Source organism: Lactuca serriola, chromosome 7 (assembly GCF_051521515.1).
Source record: "Lactuca serriola cultivar US96UC23 chromosome 7, Lser_US96UC23_V15, whole genome shotgun sequence".
Lineage (NCBI taxonomy): Eukaryota > Viridiplantae > Streptophyta > Magnoliopsida > Asterales > Asteraceae > Lactuca > Lactuca serriola.
Window position 1 is genome coordinate 140,703,317 of NC_136414.1, and position 13,962 is coordinate 140,717,278.

The 13,962-nt window shown below is 29.7% G+C and overlaps 1 protein-coding gene across 1 annotated transcript; it reads left to right on the plus strand.

The window, feature by feature from the left end:
* The first annotated feature begins 10,429 nt into the window (after positions 1-10,429).
* LOC145064403 (uncharacterized) lies at positions 10,430-10,972 on the plus strand. The gene has a single exon (XM_079011866.1). The coding sequence runs from the start codon at positions 10,430-10,432 to the stop codon at positions 10,970-10,972; it is 543 nt and encodes a 180-aa protein (XP_078867992.1).
* The last annotated feature ends 2,990 nt before the right edge of the window (positions 10,973-13,962 follow it).

Here is a 13,962-nt window from a genome sequence, read left to right on the forward strand (position 1 = left end):
TTGTGAATTTTATGTATCAAATTGTGATTTTTTATTTGTTTTAAACTGTGAATTGGTTGCATTAAGCTGTGAATTTTATGTTTAAACTGTGCATTGGTTGCATTAATTGTAAGTTTTTAATGAATTTTGTGTTAAAATATGTATGATTTATGTGTGAATGTTTGTATTAATTTTCTTGCGAATATATTTTTTTTTTTTGCTTTATAAATATATAAGAATATATTAGTTTTATAATTATTTTGCATTAAACTATGAATAAATGAATTAATTGGTTTATAAAATTATGAATATAGTATTTAAGATATCAATTAATGATTTACTATACAAATCTGATTTGGAACGACGGATGATTGTGACGGTGACACATGTGGTTGGTGGTGGCGTGTGGTAGTTGGTGGTGGTGGTAGAGTTTGGGTTTGACTTATTTAAATATGTGAATTAGTGTATAATTAATTGTATTATGTTATGTTGTGAATTTTATATATTAAACTAAAAATAGATTGTGTTAAGTTGTATATTTTTTATAAATTTGTGTTAAAATATGAAATAAGATATGCATGTAAATATTATTTTGTGTATTGGTGAATTAATATGTTTATTAAACTGTGAATTTGGTATTTAAATTGTGAATATATCTTATACACGATATTTTTTTTGACATGTGTCACCATATTAGACCTCATAGTTAATGCATATTTTATTCTTCTTTTGTCATGTGTTACCTATTATGTCTCTTAATTAATGCATGTCACTTGTCTACCAATTGATTCTTCATTTCAAATTTCAAAATTTAAATTTCTCACTCTCATTACATTAAATTTATAACATTAGAATAAAAATTAAAATAAAATTAATACAAATTGTAAAGTGATATAATTTTACATATTTATTTAAATCAATGATTATAATTTTATATAATTAAAAAAATCTCGTAATTAATAATTTATTTAAAATAAATGATTAATAATTTTGAGTTTTTACTATAAAAGTTTAATTAATTTTGTAACCGTGATTTTCACAGGTTATAAACTAGTATATAACAAACTAATATATATATATATATATATATATATATATATATATATAGAGAGAGAGAGAGAGAGGTGAGGTTCAATTGAGAAAAAAAAAGTTAAGAATTGGGGAATCATTCTCAACCACATATTTATTTTGTCGCAAAACACTTAGGCGTACCAGCGAAAATGGATAACAGATAAACATGTTTCCTTAAACTATGATAATCATTACCTTAATATACAAAAAAACTTTTTTTTTTGTTTTTTTTATTTTTAGAAAGCTACTTTTTATCGAAAAATTATTTTAAATATATTAAAATTCATAATTTTTTATTCTCTATAAATAGACATCCATATTGATATAGTTTAAAGATAAAATAAAAATTTTGTTTTTTTTAGAGTTTCAGCTCTCGTTATTCATAAGTGAATAAAAATTCATCAGATTTTTATTACAGTACATCTGTTATTCACTCATGAATAAAAGTATGTTTAACTTTTTTTATAGTTTGAGTATCGTTCGTTCATATATGAATATAACACGTAATAAAGTTTTTTACTTAAAATATATTTTGTACATCATCTTTTGTCATATATTATATTTAAATATGAATAAAACGTGTATTAGTTGTCGTCATATTTGATATTCATATATGATAAAACATTTATTAGATTTTTGTTACAGTTAATTTGTTATTCATATATAAATAAATAGTATAAATGATATTTAAACCGTAAAAAAAAATCACCATATTTTTTTATTCATAAGTAAATAACGAATGTACTGTAGTAAAAATCTGATGGATTTTTATTTACTTATAAATAACGATAGCTGAAACTATAAAAAAAATTAATTTATCTTAAAATTATATCAATATGAATGTCTATTTATAGAGAATAAAAAATTATGAATTTTGATATATTTAAAATCATTTTTCAATAAAAATAGTTCCTTAAAAATTAGAAAAAAAAAACGAAAAAAACTATGTTTATATATATATATATATATATATATATATATATATATATATATATATATATATATATATATATATATATATATATATATATATATATATATCATGGTTGTAGAAATCGCTAATCGGCCACAAATCGGTGGACTAGCAATTAAGGATTAATCGGCTAGGCGGGGATTAATCGGAAGATTAACCGGGGACCATTATTTATTAAGAAAGTAATTCAAAATTTTATAAATCTAACTTTAATCCCACATAATAAGCGATTAAACGGCGATTAGGGCCGATTAAGTCCGACTTTGACCAGTGTAGACCAAATCTGATTAGCTCCGATTAATTCCGACTTTGACATGTATTGACCAAACCCGATTATAGTGACCGATTAGCAATAAATCTAATCGGTGGAGGTCCAATTAGCGATTAATCGGCCGATTAAGCCGATTTCGTCAACACTTATATATATATATATATATATATATATATATATATATATATATATATATATACACTCCGATTTTTCATATTTCATAGTGGTTTCCCCATCAAAATCACCAATAATAACACGTTGAACGAAATAAATGGAGCAAGATGTGAATGTTCTTTTTCACCCTGAGAATCACATTTTCTTAACTCAACATTAAGGGTAATTTTGTCCATTCAATCTTTTATTTTTTTTTAAGTGTGATAAATGATAAAAAAAAAAAAAGCAATAAGGGTATTTTCATCAGTATAACAAAAAGATATTTTTTTTAATAATAATATCATAGATCTTATTTTCTCATTAAAAACAAATAGAACCAAAACTCATCCATCAATTTTTTTTTCACCTCTACTTCCCTCATTAGACTTTACCATAGCCGGCCACCGTTGTAACGTCCGCGTTTCCAGGCTAGGCATTATTGTTGATGTAATAGTCTAGGTTAACCTTTGTAATTCTTTTGAAGTATTAATGATGAAATATTTGAGTATTATGTGTTTTATGCTTAGTTGTGTGGCTTAATTGAATTAAGAATAAAATAAGCGTCAAAATTAAAGTGTGAGATAAGCCCGATATCTTTTTATAAAGTTGTAGTGGTCGAAACAAGGATTCCGGAGATATAAGGAATGCCGAAATCCGAGTTATAACGAAGAAATTATGACTTGTCGAAGTTTCGCAACAGAACCGGCACGACGTCGAATGATGTAAAATATGAATTTAAGATAGAGCGATATCTAGCATTAGTGATCTAAACGAAATTCGTAGGGTTCGTTAAACCGAGAGCGTGCATAAAAAGAACGCCCAAATCTGACTTCGTATGAGGAAGTTATGATTTTCCGAAGTTTCGACTTAGCGGTATGCAGCCCGAATACTCAAATATGAGATCGAGTGATTCTTAACCGAAACAATCTAAAAGAGAGTCGAAGATCTCGTCAATAGTAGTCCAACGATAAAAAGACAGACGAAAACGGAGTTCAGATGAAGGAGTTATGAATTTCAAACGGAGTTTTCCTATCCCGTCCTACTGAAAATAATATATAAGTAATATATTTATAATATATTAAAAATAAAGTCAAAATTAGCCAACGGAGTCTAAACGAGATTTGTAGAGCATAATCTCACCTTCGCGTTGATATAAAGAACGTTGAAAACGGAGTTCGTATGCAAAAGTTATGAATTTCTAAAGTTCGAGGCGCGAACCCCAAAGCTGTGTCGGGGACCACGACGTGGCAGGTCTTCTGACACCTCCGAGAGTCCCCCAGACGCAACTTGCGATGACGCATGCAGTGACGATCAAGCCCACGATGTGGAAAAATGTGTCACGATGTGGCAAAGGCAGATTTTGCCGTATAAATATATTTGAAGGGCCAGCCGTTTAGGGTTGCTATTTTCTCTTCTCTCTCTCTCTCTTTCTCTCCCGTTTTACCTCGATTTACGTGCAAGAAATATCCCGAAGCCCCGGTATCATCCCGAGACCCGAAGCGAGTCCCGAAGCCCGAAGATCCCGAGAAGAAAAGAGTTTCCGAGCCGAAGCTCTGCCCGCGAGGAGTCTGGTTTTTGTGAAGATCTTCCAGATCTACCGAAGAATACTACTTCTACAAGTCGTAGTGCTGTCTGATCATCTTCTGATAAAGTGAGTGTGTAGTTACTTTCTTCTAACGCATAATTATGAAGTATTTTATACGAAATACGTGTTATGTGTATATTTTGTTGTTATATGTGTGAATGTATATTCACTTTCTTCTATCTCATGGATATGATTTATTCTCTATGAAATACGTGTTATGTGTATGTGTCTCATCTTTTATCTGAAATGTGTTTTGAATGAACATACTATACAGGTTTTAAACTATGTATAAAAATGTATATTTTATCTACTAAAATGTTGGGTAGAACATGGGTAGATAGTTGGCTTGTGATAAAAAGATGAGAGGCCTCGATGTTTTTGATTTAGTCATCTAGACAGTCATTTGGAACGCTAGTAGGCTCGCCACCTGTAGGTGTTAATGAACTTGGGTGTTCATTCGCTGTACTCCATCCCCCTCATGGTTGGCTTATTTGACTTATATTGTTGAGGAACCCCCGAAGCATGTGTTGTCACCCTGAAGAAATATTCTTAGACTAGGTCTCTTATGTTAGTTGTCTTAGGGACGTAAAGTGAGAATAACGGGAATGGGTAATTGGGTTATTGTTGGTTGGTGGAATTAAATATAATTATTTATTATGGGTTGAAAACCCTATATGCTCACCAGGCTCCCAACCCTGACCCACTCAGTTTCTTTGTATTACAGGTAGTGGCGCCAGAGCATAAGATGGATGAATCATCAAGTTGTTTTGTTTACAAGTCTGTATATGTATATATTTGTTGAACGACTTGTAATGTTATCGTTTATGCTTTATGGTCTGTATCGGAACATGACATCCCGAGTTTTGATTATATAATGAAAATACATTTCTTGATGAAATGCTTTGGTAAATATTATTTTATCATACTTTGTTTTTTGGAACAAATTCCGCAACTCTTTCAAATCAAAAGGATTTACTCTGAAATTATTTTAAAAGCATAAATAAAAATCGGTCTTTTCTGGCCGAGATTTTGGGGATGTCACAACCGTCGGCCACCTTCATCCACCGCTGGTAACCAACCCCACCACCGCCTCCTTCATCCCAGTCCATGTCTCCTCCCTCTCTCGATAGTATGGTGTTTCATCTTCATCTACTTCTCTCTAATCTACATGAAAACCACCAGATTTGTTCAGATCTGGTCCATCATCCTACTACAAACCTCTAACGACTTTCCACCAACCTCCGACGCATCAAATTTGTTACCGTCGTCTCCTTTGTCAATGTTGTCGATGCTACCATCGTGTTGTGTCATCCATCATCGTTGCTTGTCAAGATTGACCACCAGAAGTCATCATTTTCATAAGATCTGATGAGATAAGATGAAAAATCGTCACTGACGTCGAACTCCATCCCCTCAACTTTCATCGTAATGTCGAGCAGTCACGTTTTTTGCTTTAGGTCTGGAATCACCTCAAAAAACAACCTCATCGAGGTGTTTCCGCTTCAGATCCATCGTTGATAGCTGCTCCACCACCTGCGATCTCAGGCGTAATGATTCTGACGACTTTTATTTGTGCTTCTTGCTCATATCTGGTTAGATCTAAATGATTCTAGTGGTTTTTTCTAATCTTTGATCACATTTCTAGTCTAGACCTTTCAAAATTTGGTTAGATCTATAACATTCGCTTTCATATTTGCTATCCGCGTCGCCTACACCTTCAAATCTACCACATTTCGTCATCGGAACACTAGAAAGCATCACACTATACTTCATTGGTGATAGATCTACGATCTCCTATGACAAATCTACGATTTATGTCTCTATATCTATGATTTTTGCCTCCAGATGTACGAGATTTACGGACCAAATCCGATATCGTCATCAACTTTAACTACCATTGATGCCTCATGACTCCAGTAAAGCAGCACCAACTGACATCCATCTCTTTCTCTCTGATACCAGATCTGCATCCGATATGTTGATTTCTGATTGATATTTTTTTTCTTTTGTTAAGCTGTGAATTTAATGTTTTGATTTTTCTTTTTTTTGTTTATTATTGCTAATATTTTTTAATTGCTATTAAGTTGTGAATTCACGGTTAATAAGAATCTACTACTATAAAGTTATAAATCCAAGTTTGTGTTCTTATTTGTTATAATACTTATATAAAATATTAAGTTGTGAATCCACTACTATTAAGTTGTGAATTGAAGTTTGTTTTCTTATTTGTTATAATATTTTCCTAAAATTGATATTCATATCTTATGCTTTGTGGTTTTTATATTGTGGATTGAGTTTAGAATGTGTTTTATTATGTTAGTGTTTTCTAAAAAAATGTCAATATATGTTTTATAAGTTGCGATTGTGATGTTTTAATGTTTCATTTATTGTGTAGTTATTTTAATGTTAGTTTTAACTGTTATTAATAAGAAAAATATAAGTTTTAAGTTGTCAATTAATGGATCTTTATAAGTTTTAAGTTGTGAATGCATGATTTTATAAGTCTTAAACTACAAATGCATGAGTTTTTATAAGTTTTAAGATGTGAATTGACTGTATTAAAAGTTTTAATCTAATAATATGGATGTAAATGCATACTTTTTGTGTATTAAACTGTGAATTTATTATATGAAGCTATGAATTTTGTGTATTAAGATGTGATTTGTGTTTTAAATTGTAAATTGATTGCATTAAGCTGTGAATTTTTTGCTTAAAATATGAATTAACTATATTAACATGTGAATTTTGTGTATTAAATTGTGAATTTATTGTATTAATTTGTGAATTTTGTGTATTAAGCTATGATTTTTGTGTTTTAAACTGTGAATTAACTGCATTAAGTTGTGAATTTTTGTTTAAACTGTGAATCAGCTATATTAATCTGTGAATTTTATGTATTAAATTGTGATTTTTTTTGTTTTTAAATTGTGAATTGGTTGCATTAAGTTGTGAATTTTATGTTTAAACTGTGCATTGATTGCATTAATTGTAAATTTTTAATAAATTTTTTGTTAAAATATGAATGATTTATGTGTGAATGTTTGTATTAATTTTCTTGCGAATATATTTATTTTTTGTGCTTTATAAATATATAAGAATATATTAGTTTTTATAATTATTTTGCATTAAATTATGAATAAATGAATTAATTGGTTTATTAAATTATGAATATAGTATTTAAGATATCAATTAATGATTGTATATACAGATCTGATTTGGAATGACAGAAGATTGTGACAGTGACACATGTGGTTGGTGGTGGCATGTGGTAGTTGGCGTTGGTGGTAGAATTTGGGTTTGACTTATTTAAATATGTACATTAGTGTATAATTGATTGTATTATGTTACGTTGTGAATTTTATGTATTAAACTAAAAATGGATCGTGTTAAATTGTATATTTTATATTAATTTTGTGTTAAAATATGAAATAAGATATGCATGTAAATATTATTTTGTGTATTAGTGAAATAATATGTTTATTAAACTGTGAATTTGGTATTTAAATTGTGAATATATCTTATACACGATATTTTTAAAGAAATCTATAATTCTGGAAAATTGAAAATTTGAATTATCTAAGGAACAATTCTATTTTTTAAAATATTTGTATATTTGGTTGCAAAAATGAAACAGTATGTGCTAAAAGATATTACCAAATAAATAAGTTATACAATGTTTGTTATAATAAGTTGTGAATACGACCAGAAAAATGTCATTGAATTTGGTGTTATTCCAACGGCGATCCGACAAAAAGTGGAAACTAAGGAATGAAAAAGTTTGTTTAATATAATATTAATATCTTATCTGTGCAAAATGCCCTTAATGAAAACATTTAAAAAATGGCTCTTAGGGTTCTTAAGCTTTTTAGGTTCTTATTTAAATCACTCCATATATATATATATATATATATATATATATATATATATATATATATATATATATATATATATATATATAATAAAAACAAATAATAATCTATGTGGACGCCACGTGACACTAAGTTATGATTAATGAGCCTTGTAGGATGCCAAGTAAGCTAGTTAACTTATAAAATCTCATAACATGATAATTCAACAAGTTACCAACAAGTTTAATGACTTAGACTACCCAAAAAAAATGTTGAGGGACCTTTTAAAATAAAAACTGATAATTGGTTAGGTTAGAATGACATTCACCATATATATATATATATATATATATATATATATATATATATATATATATATATATATATATAAAGAGAGAGAGAGAGAGAGAATTATAATTCAGATACAGGGCATCTCGTTGATTTTGAGGCCTTGTACGAATAATTAAATTGGGCCTCTCTCTCTCTCTCTGTATATATATATATATATATATATATATATATATATATATATATATATATATATATATATATATATATATAGGTTTAGGTTCTATGGAAAACAAAAAACCCTAAAAATCATTAAAATGCGTAAAAAAATACTTAGAGATCACAAAACTTTTTTTTGAATTTTTTATCAAAAAACCGCAACTTTTAGGTCAAAATCGCTGAAATCTTTTTTTGAAAAAGATTTTTTTTTACAAAAAAAAATTGATTTTTTATTTTTTTTCAGCGAAATTGTAAAAAAATGTTGCGATTTTTTGATAAAAAAAAATTCAAAAAATTTTTTTTTGTGATGTCTTGGTATTTTTTTATGCATTTTTATGATTTTTAGGGTTTTTTTGTTTTCTAAATAACCTTTCCCTATATATATATATATATATATATATATATATATATATATATATATATATATATATATATATACTACAGTAAGTCGATAATTGTAAGAAAAACAATAAAGAACGATAATATAGAATCTAATCCTACATAGTTACATGAATCACAATGTTTTCCTAACATTCTTAGAAGCAAAGTTGTCCATCAACTTTTCATATAAATACTCCTAAATATATTGTTCTTAATATATATCATTTTAATTTACAAGCTATTAAGTTTTTCTTGTGACATTGTGGACTGTAAGTAGGACTTTAACAACTACAAAATTAAGAAACTTATTTTCGTAGACGCAACAAACCAATAATTACTAAGATAGTCAGCAAGACTCTATATACATTAATTGTATTAGTAAAACAACTGATTTTTCATATATTTTAAAACATATGTGGGGTTAGTAGTTTCAGTCGGTACAAACTCGTCAATCAGATTTAACTCCAGATAAAGTTCATTGACATCAATATCTGATTGTTTGACATACTTAAGTTCGACTTCGAGATGGCTACAGTACAAATTAAGATCTTGTTCATTAAATTCCTTAAATATTATTTTGAAGCAAAAAATCACTTTTCATACATATTGTATTGTTCAAATATTGTTTTAAGAGAATTCATCGCTTGGAATTGAAACAAACGAACACACAAGCCACATCATAACTTGATCAATTCTGAAATTAAGGCACAATAGGTGAGCATTGAATTTTTCAAAAAATCAATTATGATTTCTAAAAATGAAGGCCAAATTGATTCTAAAATTGAGTGATCTTATTGGATTTTGAAACTTACAATTTTGTTTTTTGAACTAGATGATGCACTGATTTTAAAAGAATTAGTTAATCAATAATAAAACACACACACACACACATACACACTTAACTAACTTTGGCCTGGTGACGATACCTTTAAATCAATTTTGTTTTTGGGTTTGCATTACTAGTCTACTATAAAAAAATCGCATGTAAAAATTGGGCCCCCTCCACGGTGGGCCCTGTGTGGTCGCCCACCTCGCACAACCTCAAAAACACCCATGTTCAGATATACAATAGATTTATCAAAAATCAAGAAACTAATTGCAAGCCAAAAACAGTTCAATATATGCAAAATAACAATATTAATTACAATATGAACCCAAAAGTCTTCATCTTATAATCATATGTCGTGTCATGAAAATAAGTTCATTGTAGATGGATTGCAAACACTTTCATCTTCTCATTTTCAACATGAACTAGAGTCCAACAACCTTCATATTGACATTGTTTACTGATTTTCGACTTAAAATGTATTTATTAACTTCTATCATTGAATAAACCATATCAAAAAAAATTATGGTATTGCATTTATGTATAACTTAAATCGTAATAATTGATATTTCTCATTCTCAAATCAAACAGTGGTGGTTTTTACTGTTAGAAAAGTTGTTATAGATAGTTATAGATGGCAGTTAGATAGAAGGGTATTTACATCTTTATTATGTTATGAGTTAGTTAGTTCGTTAGTCCTTCTCTATTGTGTGTGTGTGTGTATGTATTCGCCATCATTACCTAATACAAGTTTTGAATCATTTTCAAACAATTTCTTCTTCATTATCTAAATCAACATGGTATCAGACTAGTTTTCGATTATGTATCATTTCTTATGGCTAATCCAATTGATTCTACTGGATTTACTACCATTGATCCATCAAATCCTTTCTTCATTGCTCCGTCTGACAATCCGAGTTCTATTCTCATCACAAATCCTTTTAATGGAATCGGATTTGCATCTTGGAAACAATCAATGCTCATATCGTTAGCTAGCAAGAACAAGTTAGGTTTTATTGATGGATCAATCTCTGAACCAACAATAATCTCAAATTCGTATTCTGCCTGGTTTCGAGCCAATTCCATGGTAATTAGTTGGATTCTGAATTCTCTATCCAAAAATAGTGTCGATAGTGTGTTGTTCTTTGTCTATTGCTCGAGAAATTTGGATTCAATTGTATCAAAGGTTCGAACAACCATATGGAGTGTTGATTTACCAGATTCAACAACAGCTATTTCAACTTCTCAAGGTTCAGACGATTTCGGAACTTATTTCACCAAATTGACAAGAATTTGGGATGAATTGTGTATTGTTCAAGCAATTCCTCCATGTTCTTGTGATGTTGCATCTCAAATCCACAAGTTTCTTGAAGAATAATGACTTGTTAAACTTCTTATGGAACTTGATGATTCTTACAAAGTAGTGTGTGGTCAAATTCTCATGACTAAGCCTCTTCCATTTGTCTCCACTACATATTCCTTGATTCTTCAAGAACAACATCAACATGGTATAAACACTTCTACTCCACTCAATGCATATATTGTTGTTATGCATGCTTCTGTTGAAATTATGTGTCCAAGAAATCTTTGGATTGTAATCATTGTAAAAAGTCTGGTCACACTAAATAACAATGTTATTGTCTGAATGGATTCCATGCAAACTTTAAATTCACCAAACCTAAACGTGAAGATCCAAAGTCAAATGTTCATAATGTTGTAGTTGATTCTAATTTTGGTATTTCACAAGAACAATTTCAACAGCTAATGGTGCTTCTTCAAAACAACACTATCAATTCACCATCATCAAGTTTCTCAGCCCAAACTTCTCTTATGGATGGATCAACGGAATCTGAAGGTATTTTTTTTCTTTCAGAAGATTTGTTGCTAATGTGTACATATCATCATCTCTTTTACAACCATATTATTCATGGACTATTGATACGGGGGCAACATATCATATGTGTTCTAATAAGACATTGTTTCTTTCTTTATTCAAATTATCTCATCCTCACTTCATTGGTTTAACAAATGGTACTAATGCGTGTGTATCTTTTGATGGTAATGTCAAATTGCACGATTCCTTAATTCTTCAAGGAGTTTTGTATGTTCCTAATTTCAATACAATCTTGTTTCTATTTCCAAATTGAATTCTCAACTCAAATCCTTTGTTCTTTTCACTGATCAACATTGCCTATCGCAGGACCTTTCGTCAAGGAATAAACTCTCTCTTATTATCTTTGGCAATAAGATCAATGATCTTTACATTTTCGATCATCAAACCATTTTTAATTCATTGTCTTTCGGTTTTTTTTTGTATTCAATCTCTTTTGTAATTCTACAAATGTTGTTGCAAAACTTCTAACACATTGTTATGGCATAAACGATTGGGACACGTTTCTATTAGCAAATTAGATCATCTTTTTATTCCTAGTTGTAAATCTCATGATCTTGATGTTGATTCATGTATGATTTGTTTTAAATCCAAACATCATAAATTGCCATTTCCAACCAGCATATCTCAATCTCAAGTTGTTTTTGATCTAATTCATGTGGATGTATGGGGTCCATACAAACACATATCTCATGATGGATTCAAATTCTTTGTTACTATAGTTGATAACTATAGTAAACACAAATTGGTATATATGATTACACATAAAGGGTATGCAATGGGGGTTATCAAATAATTTGTTGTTTTTGTTCAAACTCGGTTCCATAAAACCATTAAAGTTGTTCGCACAGATAATGCTTATGAACTCGGATTTAATAATGAAGACATAGAGTTTTTTAGCAAAATGGGAATTTTACGCCAAAAATCTACCCTTTTTACCCCTCAGCAAAATGGGATTGTTGAGCGAAAACACCGACATATACTTAAAGTTACATGAGCTTTACTCTATCAATTTGGTCTTGGGTTTTCTTATTAGACTGGATGCATTCGGACAGCTGTTCACCTTATTAATCGGATGCCTTCTGCATCTCTTAAGTTAAAAAGTCCTTTTGAACTTCTTTATCAAAAACAACCAGATTTGACATAATTAAAAGCATATGGATGTTTATGTTTTATCACCACTTCTACAGTGGGTCGTGATAAGTTCATGTCAAGGGCTCATCCTTGTGTATTGATTGATTATCCCATTGGATAGAAGGCATTTAAGGTCCTTAATCTTACAACCAAATTCATTCATGTTTCAAGGGATATAAAGTTTTTGAAGATATTTTCCCTTTCTAGAAGGATATCTTTTAGAACACATAATCCACCTGTGCATTTACGAGACTATAAATGCAACAATGTTATTGACTCTTCACACATATGTTGTCATACAGTTACAAATATGTGTAATCTTGATTCTCAAGTTCATGTTATCCATCCTATTTCAACTTTTGCTTTCAGTGTCTCCAAACATGAAATTGAGCCTGCATTTTATAATCAAGCTCATGCAACAAGAACTTGAAGCCTTACAAACAAATAATACTTGGGATGTTGTTTCTTTACCAAAGGTCAAAAAGCCAATATCATGCCGATAGGTATGCAAACTCAAGTACAAAACTGATGGGTCTACTAATTGTTACAAAGCATAATTAGTAGCCAAAGGCTTCACTCAAAAATAGGGTATTGACTACCATGAAACCTTCTCTCCGGTAATCAAGTTCAATACCATTCGATGTCTAGTTTCATTGGTTGTTAAAAAAATATTGGAAGATTCAACAACTAGACATCAATAATGCCTTTCTTCATGTTGAGCTCCATAAAGATGTTTATATGAAATTACCACCAGGATATTCTACTACTTCCAATCATCTTGTTGGCAAACTCAAGAAGTCGTTGTATGGTTTAAAGCAAGCTTCAAGGCAGTGGTATGCGAAATTATCTCATTTCTTGCATCAAAAAGGATATACTCATTCTCTCAATGATTACTCTCTTTTCCTTAAGAAGACTGCCAAATCAATCGTTATTTTAGCAGTGTATGTGGATGATATTCTTCTTACAGATGATGATCAAGATGAAATTATTTCATTCAAAATAGCTCTTAATAGTCAATTTTGTATTAAAGACTTGGAAGAAGTCAATTATTTTCTTGGACTTCAATTTGACAAAGTGGCAGAAGGATTAGTTATTAATCAAAACAAATTTGCCCAAGAGTTACTTGCACTCTATTCAATGGAAGATGTTGTTCCAGTTTCCACTCCATTGCCTCACAATCTCAAACTCTTACCACTTATGGATAATCCTTGAGATGATCCTACGATGTACAGACAACTAATTGGCAAGTTGAACTTTTTTAGTTCACACTCGCCCATACATAGCCTTCACTGTACAACTTTTAAGCCAATTTAACAAGAATCCTTGCCAACAACATTATGATG